Consider the following 27,392-nt stretch of genomic DNA (forward strand, 5'->3'; position numbering starts at 1 on the left):
TAAGTTGACCAGTTGTGATTGACCTGGCTGAGCAGTCCAGTAACGAGGACAGACCGAGGATCGGGCCACGGGGACGCTAAGCCCCACAATCATCTCAAGGTAACCTCAAGGTAGGTTGACATAACCTAGATGCATCCCAACAGGCTGGCACAGCGGTAGTTTACTCAAACACTTCCTATAAATGCACACACAAACCGTTATAATTTTTAATTTGAACTAATCACAAACACATTTAAGACAAAGCAGGATTTAGTTATAATTAGGTGTGCTTGATCACGGTTCTACTAAATATATGTATAGTACATACCAGCGTGTCTTAACCGGTAATCTGTGGAACTCCAAGGTAATTAGGGTTTTTGCAAGAAAGTAACAGGCTAAATCTAATCATGTGCAATATGAAAATGTATTTTTGAGTCTTTTTTATGTAAAAGTTCTCTCATTCAACCAGTATTAAGAACAAAGGCAGAAATAATCTCCTTTCAGTTGATAATGAAATCTGTGTGTTTATCTAAAGTATGACCCGGAATTATTTCAAGACTACAAAGTAAGAAACTTTTACATAATGTTCTGGTACATGATAATATGATCGAAAGGTTTTAGCACTGATCTTAAGTGGTACTGAAAGAGCTCGCAACACTTTTGAAACCTTTTAATTTTTAAGCAGATTAATGATTATAACAAAGGCTTAGTATAATATTATAACACCTTAAATATATTCACACAAACATTCTGACAGTTTTACATCTCTGCACCAGACTGAGGCTCTTGCTTGGTGACCACCTGCAAGGTTACATCCTCAACAATGTGATGAACTGCAGTCTCAGCTTGGGCATGAACTACATGTGTGTCAACGTCTCCTTCAAATCCCCCTTCACCCTCTGTGAATCCTTCCCCCTCTGTGAATGCACCCCCATCCCCTTCTGTTTCCATGCCGTCTGCCTGGACACAGTCTTGGGCATCTGTGTCTTCATCGCACAAATCCGAGTCTGCCAAAACAGCAACCTGAAATTTATAAAAAATTATATATATATATATATATATATATATATATATATATATATGCAAACAAGCCTGAATGGTCCCCAGGACTATATACAACTGAAAACTCACACCCCAGAAGTGACTCGAACCCATACTCCCACAACTGGTATGTACAGGGACGCCTTAATCCGCTTGACCATCACGACCGGACAATAAGGAAGTGATAGCCGAGGCTATATGAACCACTTCCCCGCCGGCACTCGGATGGTAATCTTGGGCATAGCATTTTATCAAATCACCTCATTCTTTGGGGCACACGTGAGGAACACAAATGCAAACAAGCCTGAATGGTCCCCAGGACTATATACAACTGAAAACTCACACCCCAGAAGTGACTCGAACCCATACTCCCACAACTGGTATGTACAGGGACGCCTTAATCCGCTTGACCATCACGACCGGACAATAAGGAAGTGATAGCCGAGGCTATATGAACCACTTCCCCGCCGGCACTCGGATGGTAATCTTGGGCATAGCATTTTATCAAATCACCTCATTCTTTGGGGCACACGTGAGGAACACAAATGCAAACAAGCCTGAATGGTCCCCAGGACTATATACAACTGAAAACTCACACCCCAGAAGTGACTCGAACCCATACTCCCACAACTGGTATGTACAGGGACGCCTTAATCCGCTTGACCATCACGACCGGACAATAAGGAAGTGATAGCCGAGGCTATATGAACCACTTCCCCGCCGGCACTCGGATGGTAATCTTGGGCATAGCATTTTATCAAATCACCTCATTCTTTGGGGCACACGTGAGGAACACAAATGCAAACAAGCCTGAATGGTCCCCAGGACTATATACAACTGAAAACTCACACCCCAGAAGTGACTCGAACCCATACTCCCACAACTGGTATGTACAGGGACGCCTTAATCCGCTTGACCATCACGACCGGACAATAAGGAAGTGATAGCCGAGGCTATATGAACCACTTCCCCGCCGGCACTCGGATGGTAATCTTGGGCATAGCATTTTATCAAATCACCTCATTCTTTGGGGCACACGTGAGGAACACAAATGCAAACAAGCCTGAATGGTCCCCAGGACTATATACAACTGAAAACTCACACCCCAGAAGTGACTCGAACCCATACTCCCACAACTGGTATGTACAGGGACGCCTTAATCCGCTTGACCATCACGACCGGACAATAAGGAAGTGATAGCCGAGGCTATATGAACCACTTCCCCGCCGGCACTCGGATGGTAATCTTGGGCATAGCATTTTATCAAATCACCTCATTCTTTGGGGCACACGTGAGGAACACAAATGCAAACAAGCCTGAATGGTCCCCAGGACTATATACAACTGAAAACTCACACCCCAGAAGTGACTCGAACCCATACTCCCACAACTGGTATGTACAGGGACGCCTTAATCCGCTTGACCATCACGACCGGACAATAAGGAAGTGATAGCCGAGGCTATATGAACCACTTCCCCGCCGGCACTCGGATGGTAATCTTGGGCATAGCATTTTATCAAATCACCTCATTCTTTGGGGCACACGTGAGGAACACAAATGCAAACAAGCCTGAATGGTCCCCAGGACTATATACAACTGAAAACTCACACCCCAGAAGTGACTCGAACCCATACTCCCACAACTGGTATGTACAGGGACGCCTTAATCCGCTTGACCATCACGACCGGACAATAAGGAAGTGATAGCCGAGGCTATATGAACCACTTCCCCGCCGGCACTCGGATGGTAATCTTGGGCATAGCATTTTATCAAATCACCTCATTCTTTGGGGCACACGTGAGGAACACAAATGCAAACAAGCCTGAATGGTCCCCAGGACTATATACAACTGAAAACTCACACCCCAGAAGTGACTCGAACCCATACTCCCACAACTGGTATGTACAGGGACGCCTTAATCCGCTTGACCATCACGACCGGACAATAAGGAAGTGATAGCCGAGGCTATATGAACCACTTCCCCGCCGGCACTCGGATGGTAATCTTGGGCATAGCATTTTATCAAATCACCTCATTCTTTGGGGCACACGTGAGGAACACAAATGCAAACAAGCCTGAATGGTCCCCAGGACTATATACAACTGAAAACTCACACCCCAGAAGTGACTCGAACCCATACTCCCACAACTGGTATGTACAGGGACGCCTTAATCCGCTTGACCATCACGACCGGACAATAAGGAAGTGATAGCCGAGGCTATATGAACCACTTCCCCGCCGGCACTCGGATGGTAATCTTGGGCATAGCATTTTATCAAATCACCTCATTCTTTGGGGCACACGTGAGGAACACAAATGCAAACAAGCCTGAATGGTCCCCAGGACTATATACAACTGAAAACTCACACCCCAGAAGTGACTCGAACCCATACTCCCACAACTGGTATGTACAGGGACGCCTTAATCCGCTTGACCATCACGACCGGACAATAAGGAAGTGATAGCCGAGGCTATATGAACCACTTCCCCGCCGGCACTCGGATGGTAATCTTGGGCATAGCATTTTATCATATATATAGTCCTGGGGACCATTCAGGCTTGTTTGCATTTGTGTTCCTCACGTGTGCCCCAAAGAATGAGGTGATTTGATAAAATGCTATGCCCAAGATTACCATCCGAGTGCCGGCGGGGAAGTGGTTCATATAGCCTCGGCTATCACTTCCTTATTGTCCGGTCGTGATGGTCAAGCGGATTAAGGCGTCCCTGTACATACCAGTTGTGGGAGTATGGGTTCGAGTCACTTCTGGGGTGTGAGTTTTCAGTTGTATATAGTCCTGGGGACCATTCAGGCTTGTTTGCATTTGTGTTCCTCACGTGTGCCCCAAAGAATGAGGTGATTTGATAAAATGCTATGCCCAAGATTACCATCCGAGTGCCGGCGGGGAAGTGGTTCATATAGCCTCGGCTATCACTTCCTTATTGTCCGGTCGTGATGGTCAAGCGGATTAAGGCGTCCCTGTACATACCAGTTGTGGGAGTATGGGTTCGAGTCACTTCTGGGGTGTGAGTTTTCAGTTGTATATAGTCCTGGGGACCATTCAGGCTTGTTTGCATTTGTGTTCCTCACGTGTGCCCCAAAGAATGAGGTGATTTGATAAAATGCTATGCCCAAGATTACCATCCGAGTGCCGGCGGGGAAGTGGTTCATATAGCCTCGGCTATCACTTCCTTATTGTCCGGTCGTGATGGTCAAGCGGATTAAGGCGTCCCTGTACATACCAGTTGTGGGAGTATGGGTTCGAGTCACTTCTGGGGTGTGAGTTTTCAGTTGTATATAGTCCTGGGGACCATTCAGGCTTGTTTGCATTTGTGTTCCTCACGTGTGCCCCAAAGAATGAGGTGATTTGATAAAATGCTATGCCCAAGATTACCATCCGAGTGCCGGCGGGGAAGTGGTTCATATAGCCTCGGCTATCACTTCCTTATTGTCCGGTCGTGATGGTCAAGCGGATTAAGGCGTCCCTGTACATACCAGTTGTGGGAGTATGGGTTCGAGTCACTTCTGGGGTGTGAGTTTTCAGTTGTATATAGTCCTGGGGACCATTCAGGCTTGTTTGCATTTGTGTTCCTCACGTGTGCCCCAAAGAATGAGGTGATTTGATAAAATGCTATGCCCAAGATTACCATCCGAGTGCCGGCGGGGAAGTGGTTCATATAGCCTCGGCTATCACTTCCTTATTGTCCGGTCGTGATGGTCAAGCGGATTAAGGCGTCCCTGTACATACCAGTTGTGGGAGTATGGGTTCGAGTCACTTCTGGGGTGTGAGTTTTCAGTTGTATATAGTCCTGGGGACCATTCAGGCTTGTTTGCATTTGTGTTCCTCACGTGTGCCCCAAAGAATGAGGTGATTTGATAAAATGCTATGCCCAAGATTACCATCCGAGTGCCGGCGGGGAAGTGGTTCATATAGCCTCGGCTATCACTTCCTTATTGTCCGGTCGTGATGGTCAAGCGGATTAAGGCGTCCCTGTACATACCAGTTGTGGGAGTATGGGTTCGAGTCACTTCTGGGGTGTGAGTTTTCAGTTGTATATAGTCCTGGGGACCATTCAGGCTTGTTTGCATTTGTGTTCCTCACGTGTGCCCCAAAGAATGAGGTGATTTGATAAAATGCTATGCCCAAGATTACCATCCGAGTGCCGGCGGGGAAGTGGTTCATATAGCCTCGGCTATCACTTCCTTATTGTCCGGTCGTGATGGTCAAGCGGATTAAGGCGTCCCTGTACATACCAGTTGTGGGAGTATGGGTTCGAGTCACTTCTGGGGTGTGAGTTTTCAGTTGTATATAGTCCTGGGGACCATTCAGGCTTGTTTGCATTTGTGTTCCTCACGTGTGCCCCAAAGAATGAGGTGATTTGATAAAATGCTATGCCCAAGATTACCATCCGAGTGCCGGCGGGGAAGTGGTTCATATAGCCTCGGCTATCACTTCCTTATTGTCCGGTCGTGATGGTCAAGCGGATTAAGGCGTCCCTGTACATACCAGTTGTGGGAGTATGGGTTCGAGTCACTTCTGGGGTGTGAGTTTTCAGTTGTATATAGTCCTGGGGACCATTCAGGCTTGTTTGCATTTGTGTTCCTCACGTGTGCCCCAAAGAATGAGGTGATTTGATAAAATGCTATGCCCAAGATTACCATCCGAGTGCCGGCGGGGAAGTGGTTCATATAGCCTCGGCTATCACTTCCTTATTGTCCGGTCGTGATGGTCAAGCGGATTAAGGCGTCCCTGTACATACCAGTTGTGGGAGTATGGGTTCGAGTCACTTCTGGGGTGTGAGTTTTCAGTTGTATATAGTTCTGGGGACCATTCAGGCTTGTTTGCATTTGTGTTCCTCACGTGTGCCCCAAAGAATGAGGTGATTTGATAAAATGCTATGCCCAAGATTACCATCCGAGTGCCGGCGGGGAAGTGGTTCATATAGCCTCGGCTATCACTTCCTTATTGTCCGGTCGTGATGGTCAAGCGGATTAAGGCGTCCCTGTACATACCAGTTGTGGGAGTATGGGTTCGAGTCACTTCTGGGGTGTGAGTTTTCAGTTGTATATAGTCCTGGGGACCATTCAGGCTTGTTTGCATTTGTGTTCCTCACGTGTGCCCCAAAGAATGAGGTGATTTGATAAAATGCTATGCCCAAGATTACCATCCGAGTGCCGGCGGGGAAGTGGTTCATATAGCCTCGGCTATCACTTCCTTATTGTCCGGTCGTGATGGTCAAGCGGATTAAGGCGTCCCTGTACATACCAGTTGTGGGAGTATGGGTTCGAGTCACTTCTGGGGTGTGAGTTTTCAGTTGTATATAGTCCTGGGGACCATTCAGGCTTGTTTGCATTTGTGTTCCTCACGTGTGCCCCAAAGAATGAGGTGATTTGATAAAATGCTATGCCCAAGATTACCATCCGAGTGCCGGCGGGGAAGTGGTTCATATAGCCTCGGCTATCACTTCCTTATTGTCCGGTCGTGATGGTCAAGCGGATTAAGGCGTCCCTGTACATACCAGTTGTGGGAGTATGGGTTCGAGTCACTTCTGGGGTGTGAGTTTTCAGTTGTATATAGTCCTGGGGACCATTCAGGCTTGTTTGCATTTGTGTTCCTCACGTGTGCCCCAAAGAATGAGGTGATTTGATAAAATGCTATGCCCAAGATTACCATCCGAGTGCCGGCGGGGAAGTGGTTCATATAGCCTCGGCTATCACTTCCTTATTGTCCGGTCGTGATGGTCAAGCGGATTAAGGCGTCCCTGTACATACCAGTTGTGGGAGTATGGGTTCGAGTCACTTCTGGGGTGTGAGTTTTCAGTTGTATATAGTCCTGGGGACCATTCAGGCTTGTTTGCATTTGTGTTCCTCACGTGTGCCCCAAAGAATGAGGTGATTTGATAAAATGCTATGCCCAAGATTACCATCCGAGTGCCGGCGGGGAAGTGGTTCATATAGCCTCGGCTATCACTTCCTTATTGTCCGGTCGTGATGGTCAAGCGGATTAAGGCGTCCCTGTACATACCAGTTGTGGGAGTATGGGTTCGAGTCACTTCTGGGGTGTGAGTTTTCAGTTGTATATAGTCCTGGGGACCATTCAGGCTTGTTTGCATTTGTGTTCCTCACGTGTGCCCCAAAGAATGAGGTGATTTGATAAAATGCTATGCCCAAGATTACCATCCGAGTGCCGGCGGGGAAGTGGTTCATATAGCCTCGGCTATCACTTCCTTATTGTCCGGTCGTGATGGTCAAGCGGATTAAGGCGTCCCTGTACATACCAGTTGTGGGAGTATGGGTTCGAGTCACTTCTGGGGTGTGAGTTTTCAGTTATATATATATATATATATATATATATATATATATATATATATATATATATATATATATATATATTGTATTATTGCATACCATAAGGGAATGGCAATTACAAGAGACAAGAGAAAAATACCTGGGGAGAGAGAATCCCAACACTAACACCAGAAGCTCATGAGAATGGTATAACATCAGCTGCATACAGGAAGGTGGCAAACATAAGACAGTCATTTAAGAATCTAAATAAGAAGGTTTTCAAGTCCATACACAATGCCCATGTATGACCATTATTTGAGTATGCAGTTCTAGCATAGAAACCCACATCTAGTGAAGCATAAACAGGAACTTGAGAAAGTTCAGAGGTTTGCAAGTAGAATAGTACCAGAATTGAGAGGCTTCAGCTGTGAGGACTAGTTGAGAGAACTTGGCCTCACAACCTTAGAGAAGAGAAGAAACAGAGGGAGGATAACTATACACAAGATCTTGAGGGGAATAGATAAAGTGGATAAAGGAACCATATTTAAATTAAAAGGAGGTAAGACAATGGGATTTTGGTGGAAGCTGGGTATGCAATTAAGTAGAAAATATGTAGGAAAGCTTTGTTCCCTGTATAAGTGGCAGAAGATATGAATGCATTGAAAAAAAGAGATTGAAGCCAATTCCATCCACAGCTTTTAAAAAGAAATACAATAAAAATGTTAACACAGTACCGAGTGGTAATTAGTGCGACAGGTACAAACAGCTAGATCTAACTCCCCTATAGTCACCGAGGGAAAGTGCTCATAGATAAGCAGGAAGAATAAATGTTACCCACCAAAAATCCATTTTCCATTTATTTGTGAGCAAGCATTCAGGAACTAGCCCAGTATGTAATATTTATATAAAAAAAAAAAAAAAAAAAATTCCTAAATATAACTACCACTCAGTTTTTTTAAATACTGTATAAAGGATTTGGGTATTAAAGCTTTTTTACAATTATTTACATTGCATATTACTACCTGTGCTAGTATATCTGCCGGTGCCGCTTCACCATCTACCAACCGTCCTTCTGCTCTTAGTCTTTCTTCTGCACGCATCTGATACCACTCCCGACGGATTTCCTCCTCCTATAAGTAAACATTGTTATACCAACATTTCTTAATTCAGTACTTTTTAGTACAATATTTAGATGATTACATAAAATAATAAAGAAGTAAATATTTCAAACACATATACTGTACAAAATGCACACAGTTGATTTTATGGCATCTAGGGAAATTCTCCAAGAATTTTCCAAGATGCTAGGTGGCTCATGTTTAGACATGCATGCAGACTACAAAATAACAGAGGCAATGTAGACTACTAACAATTAAATACAAAAAAGACAAGAAAAACAACTCGCTTCAGGAAATATCCTGCAGGGGCAGGACAGATACTTCAGAGGAACCCAGTATGTTGTAACCCAGTAACCCAGAACCATGGGCAAATGAATCTTCCCTTCAACCCTTGCACCAGCACACACATCTCGTCCAAGAAGCTCTACCTCATCCCTTCCCCAAATCCCACTACTGCTATCTTCCATGATGCACATCCTCCCCTCTCACACCACCTCACCACATCCACCCAACACTGATCCCTTCCAGTTCCCCTCCAACTACAACTTTGACATCTTTGTTTCCATCACCCTCTATGCCAAAACTTCCCTCTACACTACACTACAAGGCTGCTTGTCCCACTTGTGCTCACTCATCTCTCACTGACCATCGTTTACTCCTAACCCTTCCACCCTACCCCAAATACAGGGTATCCCATTCTCTCTACCCCCAAAACCCTACAATGGCTTTCCCCCTTTCCCTTGCCCCCATCCTTATCAGCACACACCCCGTCTCCCTTACATCACAACTCTTCAAACCCCTCTACACACTTATCCCAAACTAAACTATAACCCACCTTCAACTCAAGTGAAAATGAATATCTTGAAGTTATATTTCGGGGCTTAGCGTCTCCACGGCCCGGTCCTCGACCAGGCCTCCTTTTTGTTACACATCCCAAGGAAGCAGCCCGAAGCAGCTGTCTAACTCCCAGGTACCTAGTTACTGCTAGGTAACAGGGGCATCAAGGTGAAAGAAACTCTGCCCATTTGTTTCCACAACCACCGGGGGGATCGAACCCGGAACCTCAGGACTATGAATCTGAAGCACTGTCCACTCAGCTATCAGGCCCCCTGCATTACTGTACAGTACTGTAATATTTTCCATTCTTTCTATTGTGATATAGATCAATAACTGATCCAAATTTACATATACAATCAATATTTTTTACCATAAATAACTATCAATATATATATTTATAAACTACTGCACTGGAAATTTAGCAGTGTCCCACATACAACATAGGTTACAATTTTTGTATGTGTACTTATACTAAAAACATTAATTCCCAAAGATTATCATAAATCAATGTTTTAGCTCTATAAATTGGTTTGCAAAAACTGCATAAACCTTTTCTTTGTAATGCTAAGTGAGTGACTAAATGGGGTGGATAACTTTGGAGAAGATGGGCACTACCACTGGCAAGCAAAACTCATTTAGTATATGAAAGTGTTACCATGTTCTGAGGGGAAAAAATTTAGCCAATGAAAGATAAACAAACACTTAACATATCTTTAGTTATCCAACATTCAAACCACATGGTCAGAAATTTCAGTTTCGTGTAAAATGCTTACTTTATTGAAAATATCTTCAATATCTGGAAGAAGCTTTTCACAAGCTGTAGCAACTTCGGATGGCTTGCGTGAGCTACTTCGTCCAACAGATTCTTTATACAGACGCACTTCCCGACGTAAATTTTTCATTTTCACCTATGGTATACACAAAACCCATAATTAGTGCCAAATAATTGATCAGAAATAATGTACAAAATATCTACATCTGTAAAGAATAAATTTCAGATGGGTGTTATTGGAAGTGCAAAACTAGACAACTGGCATCCTGTTATTTTCATTTAAATCTTTTAAACTTATGCAAAATTTAATTTATATCATCTTTTTTTCACATATCCTTCCATTTCCTGTTGTGTGTAATAGAATAAGAAATCATTTGATGGTGGTCAATCGATTGTGATACCTCCAGTCTTATGGCAAAGCATACCTCAATTTTGGACAATAATTTATAATAAAAATTACCCTCTACACACACGGATGTGTAAAGTAACAATACCGGCCTCTTTTACCGAGGTTATGCACTGTTTAAATTTTAGCATTATTCACTACAATACAGAACCCAAGTCTAACAAATATCAAGGTACACCACTGTATTTAATTACTGTACTTAACAAAATACCAACAGACCTCCTCTCGTACAAAGATGATAGTTTATCAGGGATTACTGGGAAAGTGAAATGGGAGAACAGCTGGAACTCATGGCAAGTTGGCACTTAATGGATTATGAACTAATAAACAGTGTATTCCTGTTTGAATGGAACAGGATCTTTCAAAATCCTGATGGCAAAATCCTGATGAAGTATGAGTTTTGACCTTCATTACAAAATACAGTACAGGCCAACATCAGTTTTCAGATATTTTAGTACCAGCCTAAGTGGACATGGGTTTTGGATAAAAAAAATCATCACATCTTATCTACATACCAACACTAAAGGAATATATAACTAAATACACAAAATACATACAATATTACAGCTTTTCACAGACCAATAGGAGTAAATACCATTCAGAAGAGGTCAAGTTTTGGTTAAAATATTAAATGGATTGAGCCAGGCTTGAAACAAAGTAATAAATGTAATGAAATGCCCTTTTCTAGGCAGTCTCCGTAGTTCCACAGTGCACTCATTCTGGTATCACATTGTAATAGTCCGACAAGTTTTTAGGTCCTGTTAGGACAAAATTAAATCCTGGCGAGTCAGCCGAGTTCTCTATTGTTGATGCACTTGAGAAAAGAAAAAATCACAACACGCCTCCGACACAAAATCTGAATTATAGAAAAGTAGTAATATACATGACATACAGTACCAAGGTAGAGAGCTTGAAGTATGAATCTTAATAGGAAGACTAGCACACTTAATTTGAGAATTGTAATTACAGTAGTACACGCAAGACACTAGGTTAAGAATAACGATTGTAATTATATTTTTAATTTGTAAATATACTTAAGTTTACACAAGTACAGTGGTACCTCGCATAACGAATTTAATCCGTTCCATGTTCGTCATGTGAAACGGACGTCATACAAAACGAGTGTCCCCCCATGTAACCAGTGTGATGCACTGTGTTTATTGTGAAATTTCCCCAGAGTGCATGACATCAAATGTTCCCCAAAATAAAATTTTTCTTTGTAAAATGATAAATTACCGTCCCTGAACATGTCTATGTAAAAATAATTACCAAATTCCACTTACTTTGGCTGTGAGGGCGTGGACAAGGTGCGCTGTGACGTCATCAGGGCCTGGTCGCCCGTGTGTGAAGCTCCCAGACACGGTCGCGCAGGCCATTCAAGCACCGCGTGTTGCCACAAATATATTTCCAAATATTTTTTCTATGCATTTCCAATGCGGTTTTATTTGTTTCATTTATCGTATATGATGCATATTTGTGACCTTTACAATATGTATACAGTAGAATGTTCCTAATTTTCCATGAAACTGTGATACATGTGTCAGTAATGTGTCCACAATAAATGTTTATTGTCACAATATTACGTGGTAAAAATTCACTAATATTACAATATGTACAGTTTCACATACTATTTACACAGTAACACACTGTATTACACACTCAGTACTTTGGAGGTGCATAATAGTCAACGAAGTAGTCCATGGTACACAGCACGACTTTGCTCTCCTTGCACCAGCTACAGATAGATTTTTGCTTCCTGTTTCATCGTTATGTGTGCTTGCAAATAACGCACTTGCGTGCACCCTTGGCTTTAGTACTTGTAGGTGGTATGTAGCCAAGCTTGTAAAGCATAAAGTAGTATTGAAACGATTATAGGAAAAGCTCAATTTGTAAGGTAGTCTTGAAAAGATCGCTTTGTAAGGTCCCACACAGGAAGAGATTCAGCTAGCCTCAAAGAGTGTCCATCAGTCAGGAAGAGATTCAGCTAGCCTCAAAGAGTGTCCATCAGTCAGGAAAAGATTCAGGTATTCTTGAAAATATCAATGAACACCACCACCATGGAAGCCGCTAACACTGTTAATCTATGCTACTTGTATCAGATGCATCATCACTAAACGCAGAAAACGATTCATCTATGTATCATCTATATACATTAGAGATGGCAAGGGTGGGGCTCAGAGCTACACCTGGATACGCTTGCTGTATCATCCTCATAGGTGCTGTATCACTGGCATCCGACCGTTGTGTTAAGCCCTTATTGCGCCTAGCTTCACCAATGTTATGACCCTTATGTTCTTCAAACAAAAGGGTCTGAATTGTACCGACTGAGCATAGTCTTTCAACACCGTGTGGGACAGGTGTTTGAGAGCCAGAGGCACGTGTGCCACAAATGGTTGCTCACGCAGTACTAACCCAGCCAGCAGCCCTTGTCTTTCATATTCGTTATGGCAAAAGGTTCGTTCAGTTTTTGTTGGGTAAGCTGCTCCATTATGACAATCTTTCTTTGTTTCAAATGTGTTCCATTTGTTTTGTATTTGTCACTTACGTCTCAATAATGGAGCAGCCTACCCGACAAACACTGAACGAACCTTTATGACATTTGTCCATTTTTCAAATTGTTTCAACAGTTCTTTTATTTTTCGTTTTTTTTTTTTTTTTAAGAAACATGGAGCAGCCGACCTGTAGACCACCGAACGAACCTTTTTGACATTTGTACTGGTTTTCAAAATTCTTCATTTTTTTTATTATTTACGTTTTTTGTATGTAAGAAACATGGAGCAGCCTACCTGCCGAACACCGAACGAACCTTTTTGACATTTGTTGTATATCAGACATTTCATTTCTTTTTTCCTACAAAAACGTCAATGCTTTGCAACATCTCAGTAGTCACTCTTTTATATCCCAGCATCATTAGCATCTTTAAACAAGAACAACATAATTTATGTGCATCGTCGGAGGCGTCTAAGAATGTGCAAGAAGCAGCGCGACCCCACCATGTGGTGTTGACGTTACTCAAACCAGCGTTCGTCATAAGGGACGATTTGACGCCGATCGGGCCGTTCGTTACCCAAAATATTCGTCTTTTGGGGCAATCGTTATGCGAGGTACCACTGTATATAAATCAATTTTCATTCTCTAGTTATTTCCAGATGACTGACTGGCTTCCAAAATAGAAAATATTGTTTTCCTCTCTTTAATGGACATGATAGAAAATACAAAAATAAATTAAATAAAATTTAAACTTGTAGATAAAATTTACAATAAAAGAATACTTGGGTTATCAAAAACAGAGATATACTAAATGTTCTTTCCACCCAGAGAAGAATATACTACAAGTTATCACAAATACTTTGTATGGCATTTTGCTACTGTATCTCCACTGCAATATACATTAATATCAACATTAAATGCTACACCTTTGACATCATAGTGACCAAAATTAGATAACATGTGTTGGGAAATACAAGATGATGCTCTGTCCTTTACGCACACCAGTCCAAACTTTGAAGCACCAATTTGAAATTTATGAACAGTCCAGACCATGGAACAGGAAAGATGAGAATTCTGAACCTGATGCACATAATATCGTCATTTTTCCAGTATTGCCCTCCCTTCCTTGTTGTCTCATCACCACCACCTGCCTCTCTTCTCAATCTCTATTCTGATTCTAGTACTCACGTCTGTCTTTCACTATTTACCTAGAAAAACTTCCTAACTAGTTCATAGGGCTTTTCACATTTCATAGTGATAATTAATAAAATATTATATTATTTTTAAGCACTAAATATTTGTTGCATAGTTTTTATGACATTAGGGTGATGTTCATGTAATTTTCTAAGGTACCCGATCTCAATATGTGCATCACGCATGTGCATACGAAGCTTGACACACAAGGGCATAGCTGATGCAACTGATTTCAAAGTAACATTCCAGACACTGCATATACAAAACATTGTATACATAATGTTTGCACACTGTATATTGATGGAATGTTTACACACTGCTAGATATCCATGCCTTACAAATGAGACATGTACAAAACTACCAGGTCTCTGGACTTGCACATACCTACAAAACACCAAGGCTAGAATTTGGAGTATTTGCAATAGTGAGAGAAGCATGAGGGAATCTTGGATCAACCCAAAACCAAGTAAAACCTCTCAAAAAGTACTTCATAGGTGAAGTAGAAACTATATATCAAATTATGATCAGAAAATAGAGCAATATAAAAAAGGACAGCATTGAGAACTAACCCCAGCAAAGCCAGAAATGAGGCTATCCTGAGAGTCCACCTTCGCATGAAAAGATAGCCATTGCTAACTCCTCTACTGAGATTGCATGTTGGCCACCAACATGCAATCTGAGTGAAGCAGGATCATAGAGTCCCCAACAAAAAAGGAATGCAATAAAGCTCCAACCAAACTGATGCAAACTCCCTCACCATGATATCCTGGTGAGAAGACCAAATTCCCGGCTGGGAGTTGGTCAGGCAAACTACACTTACGCTAAGTACCTGGGTTGCCACCAGGTGGCAACCCAGGTCACCCTTTACTCTCTAGCTGCAGCTTCCTCCACTCTATACAAAAGAAAAGAGAGAAGTATGGATGGAAACTGGAAACTAATGAGATGCCACCCATCAAGGTGCATTTAATTTAACACTTTTGCTCGCTGGGAGATCGAGCACCAGACCACCCCAAGGTGCGTCGCACATTCCACAGGAGCATGCAGTTTTTTAATGTTGGTTTTCATTTTTTTTTTTAAATTTTGCCACGTCAATTCTCGTCCTAAGTCTTTCATTTTGGTATTAGGCCAAATTTTTATATTTTTGACACCATACTGCGTCGTTACTGCACATTCGTCTACTAAATTTTTTATGCCATACTGCATCATTAACGAGAGACAGTGTTAAATTATACCTCATTGATAAACATTAAGATATTTATCCATGAAGGGATAATTTACCTGTTTAACTCATTTGGATTTCCCATTTTCTCTCATGGGAAAGTTCGTAGTTTTGCGACACGTTTTTGGCTTTCCGAGCAATTCACCTCGGTAGTAAATTGAACCTACATTCTCCACCAATCTTTTAACCCTTTAATGGCGCATAGCTATATACCATTTGACACCCACAGGCGTATAAAAAAAAAAAAAAAAAAAAATTCTTCCTAACATGTTAATTTGTGTTCACTGATCACGGGAAAAATAATAAAAAATCCTAAGTGGCATATATTGCCCGCTATAGGGCGGGGAATTCTGGCAAAAAATAGACGCTGACTCAGCATTCGTTCCAGGCGGTCTGTTGATCGCCAGCTGTCAGGCTGGAGTTGCCACAAAGAGATAATTACCTAATTATTTCAATGTCTCTGATTGATTTTTCGTAGTTTTTTTTGCTGTAATATTATTCAATAGTGTGTAGTGTGATATAATAAAATGAGTGAATCATCACTGTACTCAAAAATATGGTGTGCATATTGTTGATTCAATTATGTTCATCAAACAGTGAACATATACTTTGTCGGTTATTACACTACGTACACAGGTTATATATAAGTATCTGCATGTTTTGTTCACCATAACTGTACATCTAAGCATGTGTGGTGAGTAAAGGCACAAAGACGTAGGACCTCACATAGTCAGCTGATGGCTGCCTCCCTCAAGGCCAGACGCACTAATATTTCTCCTACAACAATACTGTTTGTGGTGCTATTACGCTATATACACACATTATATATAAATATCTACCTGTTTTATTCACCATACTTGTACAAGTAAACTGGTATGGTGCCCAAAGACCATCGTGGTCATCAGTAAACAACATGGTAAGTCCTGCAGACGACGCTACTCCCTCACCAAAATGGCGGCTCCCAACCTCCTACTCTCGCTGTTATCTCACACTATACACACGTTATATATAAGTATCTACATTTGTGTTCACCATAGCGAACCACTAAGCTGGTATGGTGAGTGCAGTCAATAAAAGGTGGCCACACACAGTCAGAAGATAATGCCACTACCCTCCCTCCCACAGCATTACTCCTCCCTCCATGGCGCACAGCGCTAAATATCACCACAATCCTGCTATTATCAGAACCCTGGTCAGTTTTATCACAGTCAGGGGTCTTCTGTAATAATATCATTGCTACATAATAGCATGAACAAGAATATTATGGCATTTTTAGGCGATGCTGTGGTCACAAGCTGAACAGCAGTGCTGTGAGTTCATGCTGCGTGTGTTAGGCTTGGTTGCTCACTCAATAATGAGGCCAATAACACCCGGGAGTTTGGCCCACGATTTTTTTTTAAAATGGCGTCTATTTACAAGAGCCCTGATGAAGGTGTGGTGAACCCCGTGTATCCGCGGGCCGTTTAAATCTTGCGTAGTACTCCAAAGCATCACATGATGCAATGCGCAATTTACTGCAAGTCAGTCAAAGCATCATATGATGCGATGTGCAATTGAAGGGTTAAAGGAGCACGATATTATTCCCAGCGAGTGAAAAAAAGTCTCAAAAGTTTAGCAATTGGGGGGTGACCCTGAGGTGCCAGTAGAGTAAGCTCCATGGAGCTACTTAGGGGCCAAGCCCAGAAAATTGTAATTGCTACTTGAGAAGATACCATGTCAAAACACAGATTAGGTAAAAATATTCCAAGCACAGCTATATTTAACAAATATAGAACATGAATCCATCATTCAAACCTGACACTGTCGCCAACTCTTTTGGATACCTCGACCCTGCAGTCTACGAGCCACCCGTTTACACAATGCCATTGATCGGATGAAGTACGAAGGTGGCACCTGGGAAACAAATGATACATTTAATTACAAAAGAAAACAAAAATCAGTTAAAGTTAAAAGTAAGCAGTTGACTATTACATGAATTCATTCTCTTAACTGGGGTTGAAAATGTTACAAGAAATACTATAATACATATTAAAAAAAACTTGGGAAAACTCTAATACTGTATATTGATTTCCTTTACACAATTTTATTGCAAAACCAGTTTCTTACTTTTATTTAAGATATTTTTTAAAATCACACAATGAATTCATGAATTATTAATACAAATTTTTACCTGAGTGAGCGTTTCCCTCCACACTTTCAGTAGTGCCTCGGTGTCGCGGACTGACCAGATCTTGCGAGACGTGCAGGTACATATATCAAGATCATCATCATGGAAATGTCCTGAAAGTAAGTATAAGAAAATACAGAATATAATAAACAACACAGTGAATGGAGTTTGTACCTAATTTTAATTATACACAGCATAATATTGTCTTCCAAAAAGATCAAACCTTAATGAGAAAAAATTTCTGAAAGTTTCTAGGGGGTTCAAAAACACAATACCATCTCACTCTTTCCTATACATTTATCTTATCTACTTTTACCACCCAAAATAACACCTAAATTACCTGAAAAATTTATACCTAAGCACATCACTTGATCATTACCTAGTATTTGTGAATCAAACCAATGTCTTGCTTTTGCAAAAACAGGGACAAGACCAGGTAGTATAACTCCCCCTCACATTTTTAACATAGCCTTATCAAGAGCCTCAAGTTGTTGCATCACAGCCAGCCTAACCAGCCAGCCAGGTGTAGCCAGCCTAAAAGATGGAAACCAGTTTACTACTTATAGCAACCAAAATCTTGATCTCTGACCTACTGAATCCCATGAAAAGTCTCAAACTTTTAAAAATATTTGGTAAACAATTTCAGGCTGGTAAAACAAAGAATTTAGACTCATAAGCGAGATACAATTTCTATATTTAATACAGTATACAGTAATTGACCCGACCCAAACATGGTACCAACATTCTTCACTTATTAATTCTTGGTTGCCTAATTGCACTGGAATGTGACTGTGTGAAATGGAGTTAATGAATTGAGGATTGCTCTTTCTTATCTTAAAAAAACCACAGTATCAAGGTCCAGCTAAATCAATCAAATACAAGTCAATGAGCAGAAAAAAAAACTCACTATGAAAAACTTCATTAGCTATTCAACATAAAGACTATTCATAGCAAAATTTTATAACAAATTATGACAAATGCTTCTTTTATTAGCTTGTACTCTCAATACAAATTAATTACTTTAGTGTAGAAATCCATCATGAATATTAAAATAAATCATTCTCACCAGCAATAAATATTTCTATGAACTAATCTCTCTTAAAAATGAATAACTATGTACACTTCCATAAAAGATGCACTAACCAGGTGATCCAAGTCTTCTGATTTTGTTAATTGGCTCTGTGCGATCCTGGCCACCATCTGATCCATCAGTACGCTGCTCATAACAAACTATGTTGTTACTAAGATGCATGGCTCGTTTACGCAGAGCTGACCGTGCTCTTCGTCGTCTTCTGAGTCCTGTACCTACAAAGTAAGAAAGTTTGCACTTGTAAAAGACAGCATAGATATACATATAAGAGACTTAAAACAAAACTTTTACAAAAATAAAAAGGAAAAAGAAATTTAGAGACCAATACCTGTAGTTTTATTTTACTAAAATTATAGCTTAAAAGTGTGTGTTATGGGTGATTGTTCAATTCTATCAAGCAATACCTAAAAATTCCTAACCTCGCAGGAAAGTAGAGGGGCAGGGATGGGAAGCATTTAGGGACCCACCAAAACAAGGAACTTACATTAAATTCAACATTTAAATTCCCATAGCTTACTCATAACAGTGCATCAGGTGGTGGTGGTCAGCTTTTTTATAAATACAAAAGTTGGATTGGGATGACTCATGGGAAAAGAATGGCAGGAGAGGACAACCTGAGTTAAAGAATTGCAGCAGTGCACCGAGTACACAAGTGCAGTAGGACTGAAGTACAACCAACAAAGAACAAAAGACCATCAGCAGGACAGACATAAGCCCCAACCACGAGCACCAGCCAAGTTTTAAATGGAAAAGAAAGCCATCAAAGCAGCAATCACACATTCTCATATCAGGACGATATGGGACGTGCCCATTTGAGAAGTGGACAGTGGCATCAAAGACATGGGAAACAAGTGAGAAAAACAGGGTAATAAATAGAACCTCTACCCAAATAGCATGACAATAATTCAAGCACCACACTGCAGCCACAGGGCAGATCACATAACGGATCTCAGCCAGAGATCAAAGAACCCTCAAAACAACCGGGAAGTGAAGACGTAGCTCAGTCGATTAAGGCAGCGTCTGGGATGCTCTCGGACGAAGGTTCGATGCCTTGTCACGGCCCTTGTGGATTTGTTCATAGGCATCCCTCACTGTACAGCAACTCAATACATCACCGATATACAAAATTTTGTTGGAACAAAACTTATAAATTAAGGAATGATTTCTATATAATTAATCTTAAATTTACACTGATTGAATCTTTTGATGGAAATCTTTTAATCTTTTTATCCAATTTTAATGCACATTTATAAATTTAAGTGTTCTCAATTATTATATTTGTCACTACAGTATATATAATATACAAAAAATTAATTGCACAAAAAGATCAACTTTTTCTTTACATAAATAAGCTTGAAACACTAAGTGGTTTAATATTTTTTATTTTTAGAGACTACCATTTATTTATTCTATTACTCACCAGGTGGTGGTGGTGGCTGTGATCGTGGAAGAATGACAGGCTTGCGTTCCACAACTTCCCATTTCTCACGGTTCTCATCCGAGTCGCCTAAATCCACCTGATGGATTCAAAAGTTGTTATGTACAGTACACAAGCCCTTGAACTATATAGACAAATTAATATACAAATCAACACCATCTCACATACCAAAGTAAAAAAACAATAAAAAGTGAATCACAAATCTTAACTGGGAAATAATACATTTAGAGTAATTTATTGTGATACAATGCTGTAAGCAGCCATTCCTTTAGACTCACTGCCACTTCATTATCTATTACAGTATACCAATGAGGCACCATATCCAACACAAGCAAACTGTTTTAGTTTTATTGTGCAATGTAAAAATGACTGTAGTGTCATTTTTGTATACTATATGACTGGAGGATGTGCAGTTTTATCCCACAATTGCTATCAGTGCACTTTGAAAATCAACAAACAAATATGAATGATACTGTACATATATACACACATTTTTATGGATAAATAAAGACCTGAATGTCTTTCAAGGCTAACAAAATTGTAAAAATTTTTACATGTTGCGTGTAGCGGTGATCCTTAACACGCCGTCCCTTGACAGTGGTGGTGGCAGCAGAATCTCCGCCACTTCCTGCCGTCACCCCACTGGCATTGGAAACTCCTCCCACAGTTGGTTTCTCATTTTCCATTTCTGGTGCCATATCCTGAGAAATAAATAACAAATTTAATGTTTTAGTATACACTTTGATAATACCATCAAATGATAGAACTAAATTATGGCACATGTTTTGCCCTTACATATCTGATAGGCCCATTAATTATTTTCAAAAGCTCTCTGTACAAAGGACCGGATTACTCAATACACCAAGTAGGCCATAGCCTAGGGGCCTACCAGTACTTTTTTTTTAACAGTACCATAAAAATGGACAAAGTTCAAATAATACTTTAAGTAATCAATAATCAATGGCCTCAATGTATTCCTGTATAAAACTATGCATAATATAACTTTGATAAGCACTATTATTATACAATCTGCCTACATTAATATTTTGTCTTTGAATAGCCACACTGACCAGGGGGTGGGGTCCATTTAGCTGTTTTGGCCTGGGGCTCAAAACCAGTTAGATACGACCCTGTGTGTGGCCCTGTAAGACAGGGCCACACACACAGCTGGGCCTAAGTTTCTGACAATGCTCCTCCAGCTGCATTAAATTCCTTTAGTATACAATTTAAAAGGCAATATTGTAACTACTTTAAGCCAATAATTCAAAAACTTTATTCATAGATGATAGTACATTTTAATTGGGATAGCATACATAAAAGTACAGTACACTAATTACATAAGTGTCACAATCGCAGAGTAGCAAGTAGACATTATCAGAATCACAAACTTTACCATAATTGTTAACAACTTTTATACATAATTTCAATGTTGGTTAGACTAAATAGGTGTAAAACAATCTATATAAAAAATTACATTTTAAGCATAAAGTTAGTGAAATTTAGCAAGAATTAGAAGGATGATATATATTGTAAAGTCAATATATATCACTAAACTAGGATAAGATAATTAGCAGTAGAACTAATATAAATTTATCATACTATGATGCTGTATATATTTGCACACCCTCAGCATTCTACAACATTGTGTGTTTTAATCGCAACCCATTGTAGGGGAGTATCCCCAGTCCCAACCTCAGGCATACTTCTAAAAACAAAATGGTATTACGAATATTCTTAATACAAAAATATCATCCCCCCTCCCCACCTGCACGTATATTTTAAAGAATGAATATACAGTACAGTATAGACAAATTGTGTAAGAAAATTTGTGGCGTGGGAGGTAGTTGTGGTGAGGGAGAACGAGACTCTGGCCTATTAACTAGTCGACGGATCTCCAGCAATTGGTGTCCAGTTCGCAACTTCTTCTTAGAGGGATTAGCGGCAATTCTAGCCGCACGAGATTGAGCCATTAAAACTAAGGCATGACTAAAAGAAAATGAATGGAAGAATATTTAAGATACAGTACTGTAGAGTACCACAAAGAATTATTTTTAGATAATTTGCAAGACAAATACGAGAGATCGTACTAATCCCAATTCAGATTCAAGAAATGTGAAAACTTTGCAATACAGTGCTATATATCCACTGGAGACTTACCTCAATATCACTGTCATCAGCATTGTCCTCAAGACCTTTGATTCGTAAATATCGAGCACCTCTTATGAATGCTTGGAGACGCTCCTGGTTTACACACACCTGTACAAAGAGCCTATGTTTGGATCACACATTAAGAAACCTTTGATGTCAAATGCAGAAGCAATAGAAATCATTCTCCCATCCTTTATTTTTATCATAAAGCACTATACATGTACTATAATTGTAAAATGCTAACAATATTGTTTTGATAGAAAAGAGCAAGAATAAAATCCCATAGTACTTCTATTGTGTAATAAAAGTGTTCAAATTTATCATTAACATTACTGCATAGCTTAAAATACAACTAGCTTAATCACAAGCCTACATGCTGAGAAACACCAACCTTTCCTCACTAAATTCACCTCAATTTGAAAATTACCACTGCCACCAGTGACTAAACTGAGGTGCATTCGAGAAATTAAGGCACCTTAATTTAGACAGCTCTAATTAACGAGTATCAGCCACAGAAGATCAAGAGTTTTGGTTAAGGTTTGCACTTCAAAAGTTAAACACAAGCTCTTTAATTATAACAAACTTCAAGAAAAAAAAAAGCCCTCCAAAATAATTGCAAAATTGAATGCATCATGGAATTTTACGACAAAAATAACGTAGTTTGCTGTATCGTAATTAAAGACGATTTTACATGATATATGAATCTAATGAGGGAAACTGAAAATATCATTCAGAAGTATGCAGAGCACCCTAACAAGATATTTAATAAAATCTCATGATATGAAAAATGTATTCCCATAAATTTAAGTACAGTATTTAGAATTTTGAAAGATGTAGATTTTTGTGGTCCAAACTGAATTTTAATGTAAATAATACATGTAAAAGTACAGAATGTATCATTCCCAGTCTCTCTCTCTCAATCCTTCACATAACAGAATGATAAACTATTCTATGATAGCTCTTAACATTTTAACATTCCAATGATGCTAAAATGCATCATCAAACTGATATTTAGAATAACCTAATTTTTTTTTTTAAGTACACGAGTACATTGTGGGCAGAGATCATCAGGAAACAAACCATCATAACCAACTAAAGATCACCTCGGTCAACAACTCCAACACTCAAACCTTTAGCTGCTCTACTAGTGGAAATTTTCTCTTTGCTTAGTAAATTACCTGATAGAAGTTATGTTTATTTTCCTCTTACAAGTACAGGTATATAGACAATCTTGTGTGCACATTTCAATATTTTTTCCTATTTACTTACTTTGAAAAATAAAGGATAAATTTAATTCTTCATAAATATTTGTATAATCAGCAGCATCATGCATATTCTATTATCAATGTTCCCACTGATAATAGAATTCCCCACCCCCACCCCTTTCTATACACTAGAACATTCATTTGCAAACATTTTGACACCAAATTTATAGTTATATCCAAAAAATAACTTAAAAAATATGAAAAATACAAACATTTTAGGTATCACTGAGCCAAGCCTTAAGAGACCTGGATCGTTTATGGCTGAAAAGTTATGATGTTATCGTTTATGATTTGAAATGTGTTAATATAAAAAAATATATATATCCAGTACCTATATATAATTACTTATATATACAGTATATGTATATAAATTTGTATTAAATCATTTAATTAACATATATCTATATTCATACTTGTCCTGAGTACATGAAGTCCACCATGGCCTTCAATTCTGGGTAACGAATCTCCATGGGCAACAGCACAATGGGGTGTTTTGAGGGGTTGTCCTGAAATTAGGCAAAAGTATGTTTTACTCAGTTAAATTAAGTACTGTATATCAATTAATCTAGGCAATCAAGTAAGAATAAAGTGTGCACATTCCCCAGCAAATATTTTTCTTCAAACAATTGAGGTGACCAAACAAACTGAAGAATTATTCATGGCTTAGATGGAATTCAAAGTTCATGCTTCATAAATTTAAATCAGGGAGACACCTACAGAAAGTTTTATTAAGAGGACTACCACCAAAAGTACCATTCGTAAATCAATTTCTCCGACACTAACGAGATCATTATTGACACAGTGTAAACACACTACAACATTTACCAAACTTTTGTACAAGGTTTGCAATCTAGGAATGATTTCCCAAGAGAAGAAATCAAACTAGAAAGGATAGTTTTCTGAAGCTTAAAAGATCCACAGGACTCGCCCCTAGAGGAAATATTCGGTCGCTGCAGTCCCTTCTTAGCTCAAGAGCCCTGGGCTAAAAGTGAGGCTAGCCACCTCTCTGACTGTTTAGCCAGTGTACTTTGCCACATGATCGAGGTTGTAGTAGATCGATAGATAATTAGATAGCTCAAAACTATGCAAATTTTTATTTACCTAAGATTGTTTGGTGGGCCTGTCAAATGGTTTGATATCTAGTGTCATAGCAGGTGGTCTATTCTGTGGTGGATTGAGGTATGCTCACTTATTAGCTCCTCCTCCCACTTTTATAATAGGACAAGACAATATTCAAGGATACTTGTTCTGCTGAGGGCTAAAAGTTACTTAGTACCTGATAACAAACAGGAACTACAGAGGATCTTGCTCAGAAAAAATAGTAATACAGTAATGTACATAGATAGTAAAATTAACGGTAAACCAGATTCTTTAGTGAATCATAGTAGGTGGAATCCCAATTAATTTGTTCAAGTGTTTACCCACTGTAGTGTAATAACTAGCAGCTCTCAACCAACTGCACCGGAGTTTTATTTCCAGGTAGGGCAAGACATTTGGGCACATTTCCTCACACCTGATGCCTCTGTTTGCCTGGTAATAAATAGACACCGAGAGTTAGGCAAAAGTTGTAGGTTGTATCCGAGGGAAAGTCAGTAGTTGGACTAGAGGGATCTCTAAGCCTAACCGGCTTTCTGTCCCTGACAACAGGAAACTACATCAGTTTAATTTTTTTTTTATAAAATATGAAACTAAGTATGCTAATGATTTATTACTGTATTAACACCAATAAGTACATACATCTCAAATATTTTTAGACAAATAATAAACATACCCTTAAGAAATCTCGAAAGTAAGATGAGCATGCAGCCAGAACCAGCTGATGCGCGCGAATCTTGTTGCCATCTCCACAGACAACTGTAACATCAACCAGATCACCTTCCCGTCGTAAGCCACTTAGTGTGTTCACAAGTGACCCATGGTAGTTATTCCATAAAATGCAATACTGGCTCCCGTCCATTCTGTGTAATGTACCTGGAAAAAATTTTGAGGCTGATTTACTATATGCAATATCAGGTACTTATGTTGCTATTGCAACATATACAAGCTAATATAAGACCATGGATGAAGTAATTATCAAAAGAAAAGAACTATTTGTGTTCTGGGATATTCAAAAGGCAAATGTAAGTCGGAATGCCAATGAAAGAACAAAAGGACATAGGGAGAGTGACAAACTTGAATGAAGATTTTTAATTGTTCTAACAATGCATTTGCAAGTTACTGGTATGTAAAACAAAATCTGGCAAAAGCTTTATCAATAATACAAACAAGAATTAATAATCAACTATCGAGTACTGTACATGTATTTTTTCAATGATCTACATACTTTTAAATTTAAATAGTGGCAGTTGATGCATAATCTGGATTCACAAAAGTGTTTCCTATCCATTGAAAAAAAAGGATAGTGAAAAGAAAGTGTTAAAGATCAAATATACAGTATGTGAGGTTTTGCAGAACCCCAAGGTAACTAGGAGCTCTGTAAGAGATAGTGATAAAGAGGCAAATCCTAATCATCTGCAAATGCCTTTTGAGTCATTTTTGTTTAAACTTGCTCATTTAACCAGTATCAAGAAGACAATTTCTCTAATTTCAGCTGATAATGAAATTGTGTATTTATCTAAGGTACGATTTGGAAATATTTCAAGGGTAGAACGGTTGAGAAATGTTCATCCAAACAAAATGTGGACTGTAGGAGTCCACATTTTGAGGGCCAACCCTTTTTGTCATATGCCAAAGGATACCTGATCAACCAGGCTGTGACTCATACGTCAGGCTGCGAACAGCCGCGTCCAACAGCCTGGTTGATCAGTCCAGCAACCAGGAGGCCTGGTCGACGACCGGGCCGCGGGGACGCTAAGCCCCGGAAGCACCTCAAGGTAAGGTATGCCTCAATGACGTAGATTAGAATATTACAAACCACATCAAATTTGTAGATGACAGTAAGATTTATGGTAAGTGGAAAGTGAAAATGATATCAAGGCCTTACAAAGAAATCTACATGAACTCAACAAATGGTAAAAAAACTGACAAATGCTTTTTAATATTGTAAAATGCAAGACCTTGCATATGGGGGTATAACAATACATGTCACAATTACCAAATAAACAACATTACTTTGCAGCAGATTGATGAAGAAAAGGACCTTGGAGTCGGAATAAATTTAAAGGATATTGTTTCAGAAAAGGTCTTTAAAATATCAGATGCAACACAAACGTGAGCAACAGTTTCAAGCTCAACAAACCACAATGTAAGACTGAGAATAAGAGATGCTTCCCCCCGCAGGGTTATTAACCCATGGAACCGCCTACCCGTCGAAGCCGTAAATATCAAAACACTTCTGAATTTTAAAATCCAGCTCAATAAAATAACCAGGACAAATGGAGGGGACGTTTGACAAGCCGGCGGTTTCCTGTCATTTCTAGACGACTAGAAATGGTGACCCTCTGGTAAATTTGTTATATAAACAATAAATTGTGAATTTTTGGTAGAAACTACAGTCTACGAACTGCCAGAGTGCTAGTTCTTGTTGCCATCACACCAGCTGGAAAATATACCATTACAGTAACACGTTACAACTAAAAATAATACTGTTAACCTTGTTATACTATTCTATTACTCTAGCCGTTGCCACACACGTCTATGTACCATGGCTTTATCAGCGCATTACCACACACTCAGCCTGGCGCCATTTTTAGCCTAGGACTCAGCGGGACTTTGTGCTCGTATATCATATTATAGCGACGGTGGCAGACCGGGCGAGCTCGGGTCGCCTCTCACACCTTCAAACTGGGAAAGATAACCCCAAACTGGTCAAGAAACTCTGCACAATCGTCCTTACAGACTCCCGACGCAAGAGGATCCGATCCACTTCTCCTGAGGGATGACGCCGCGTTATTGGAACATAACATTAGCCATAAGCCAAGTACGACAATTTTATAATACGAA

At 39.7% G+C, this 27,392-nt stretch overlaps 1 protein-coding gene across 3 annotated transcripts; it reads right to left on the reverse strand.

The window, feature by feature from the left end:
* Window positions 1-632: 632 nt before the first annotated feature.
* Window positions 633-27,392, reverse strand: LOC123763295 (uncharacterized). Of its 3 annotated transcripts, none has more exons than XM_045750433.2 (12): window positions 27,286-27,392; window positions 25,222-25,421; window positions 23,864-23,956; window positions 22,195-22,293; window positions 20,592-20,738; window positions 20,020-20,116; window positions 18,653-18,814; window positions 17,513-17,622; window positions 17,137-17,235; window positions 10,035-10,169; window positions 8,329-8,436; window positions 633-1,002 (listed from the first exon to the last, which is right to left on the reverse strand). In XM_045750433.2, the coding sequence occupies exons 1-12, from the start codon at window positions 27,353-27,355 to the stop codon at window positions 739-741; spliced, it is 1,584 nt and encodes a 527-aa protein (XP_045606389.1). In that variant the 5' UTR covers window positions 27,356-27,392; the 3' UTR covers window positions 633-738. The 3 variants fall into 3 exon arrangements, with proteins under 3 accessions (XP_045606389.1, XP_045606390.1, XP_045606391.1); XM_045750434.2 differs by lacking the exon at window positions 27,286-27,392 and adding an exon at window positions 27,043-27,235; XM_045750435.2 differs by lacking the exon at window positions 27,286-27,392 and adding an exon at window positions 27,093-27,210.

The sequence above is a fragment of the Procambarus clarkii genome, chromosome 49, assembly GCF_040958095.1.
Source record: "Procambarus clarkii isolate CNS0578487 chromosome 49, FALCON_Pclarkii_2.0, whole genome shotgun sequence".
NCBI classification, from domain to species: Eukaryota; Metazoa; Arthropoda; class Malacostraca; order Decapoda; family Cambaridae; genus Procambarus; species Procambarus clarkii.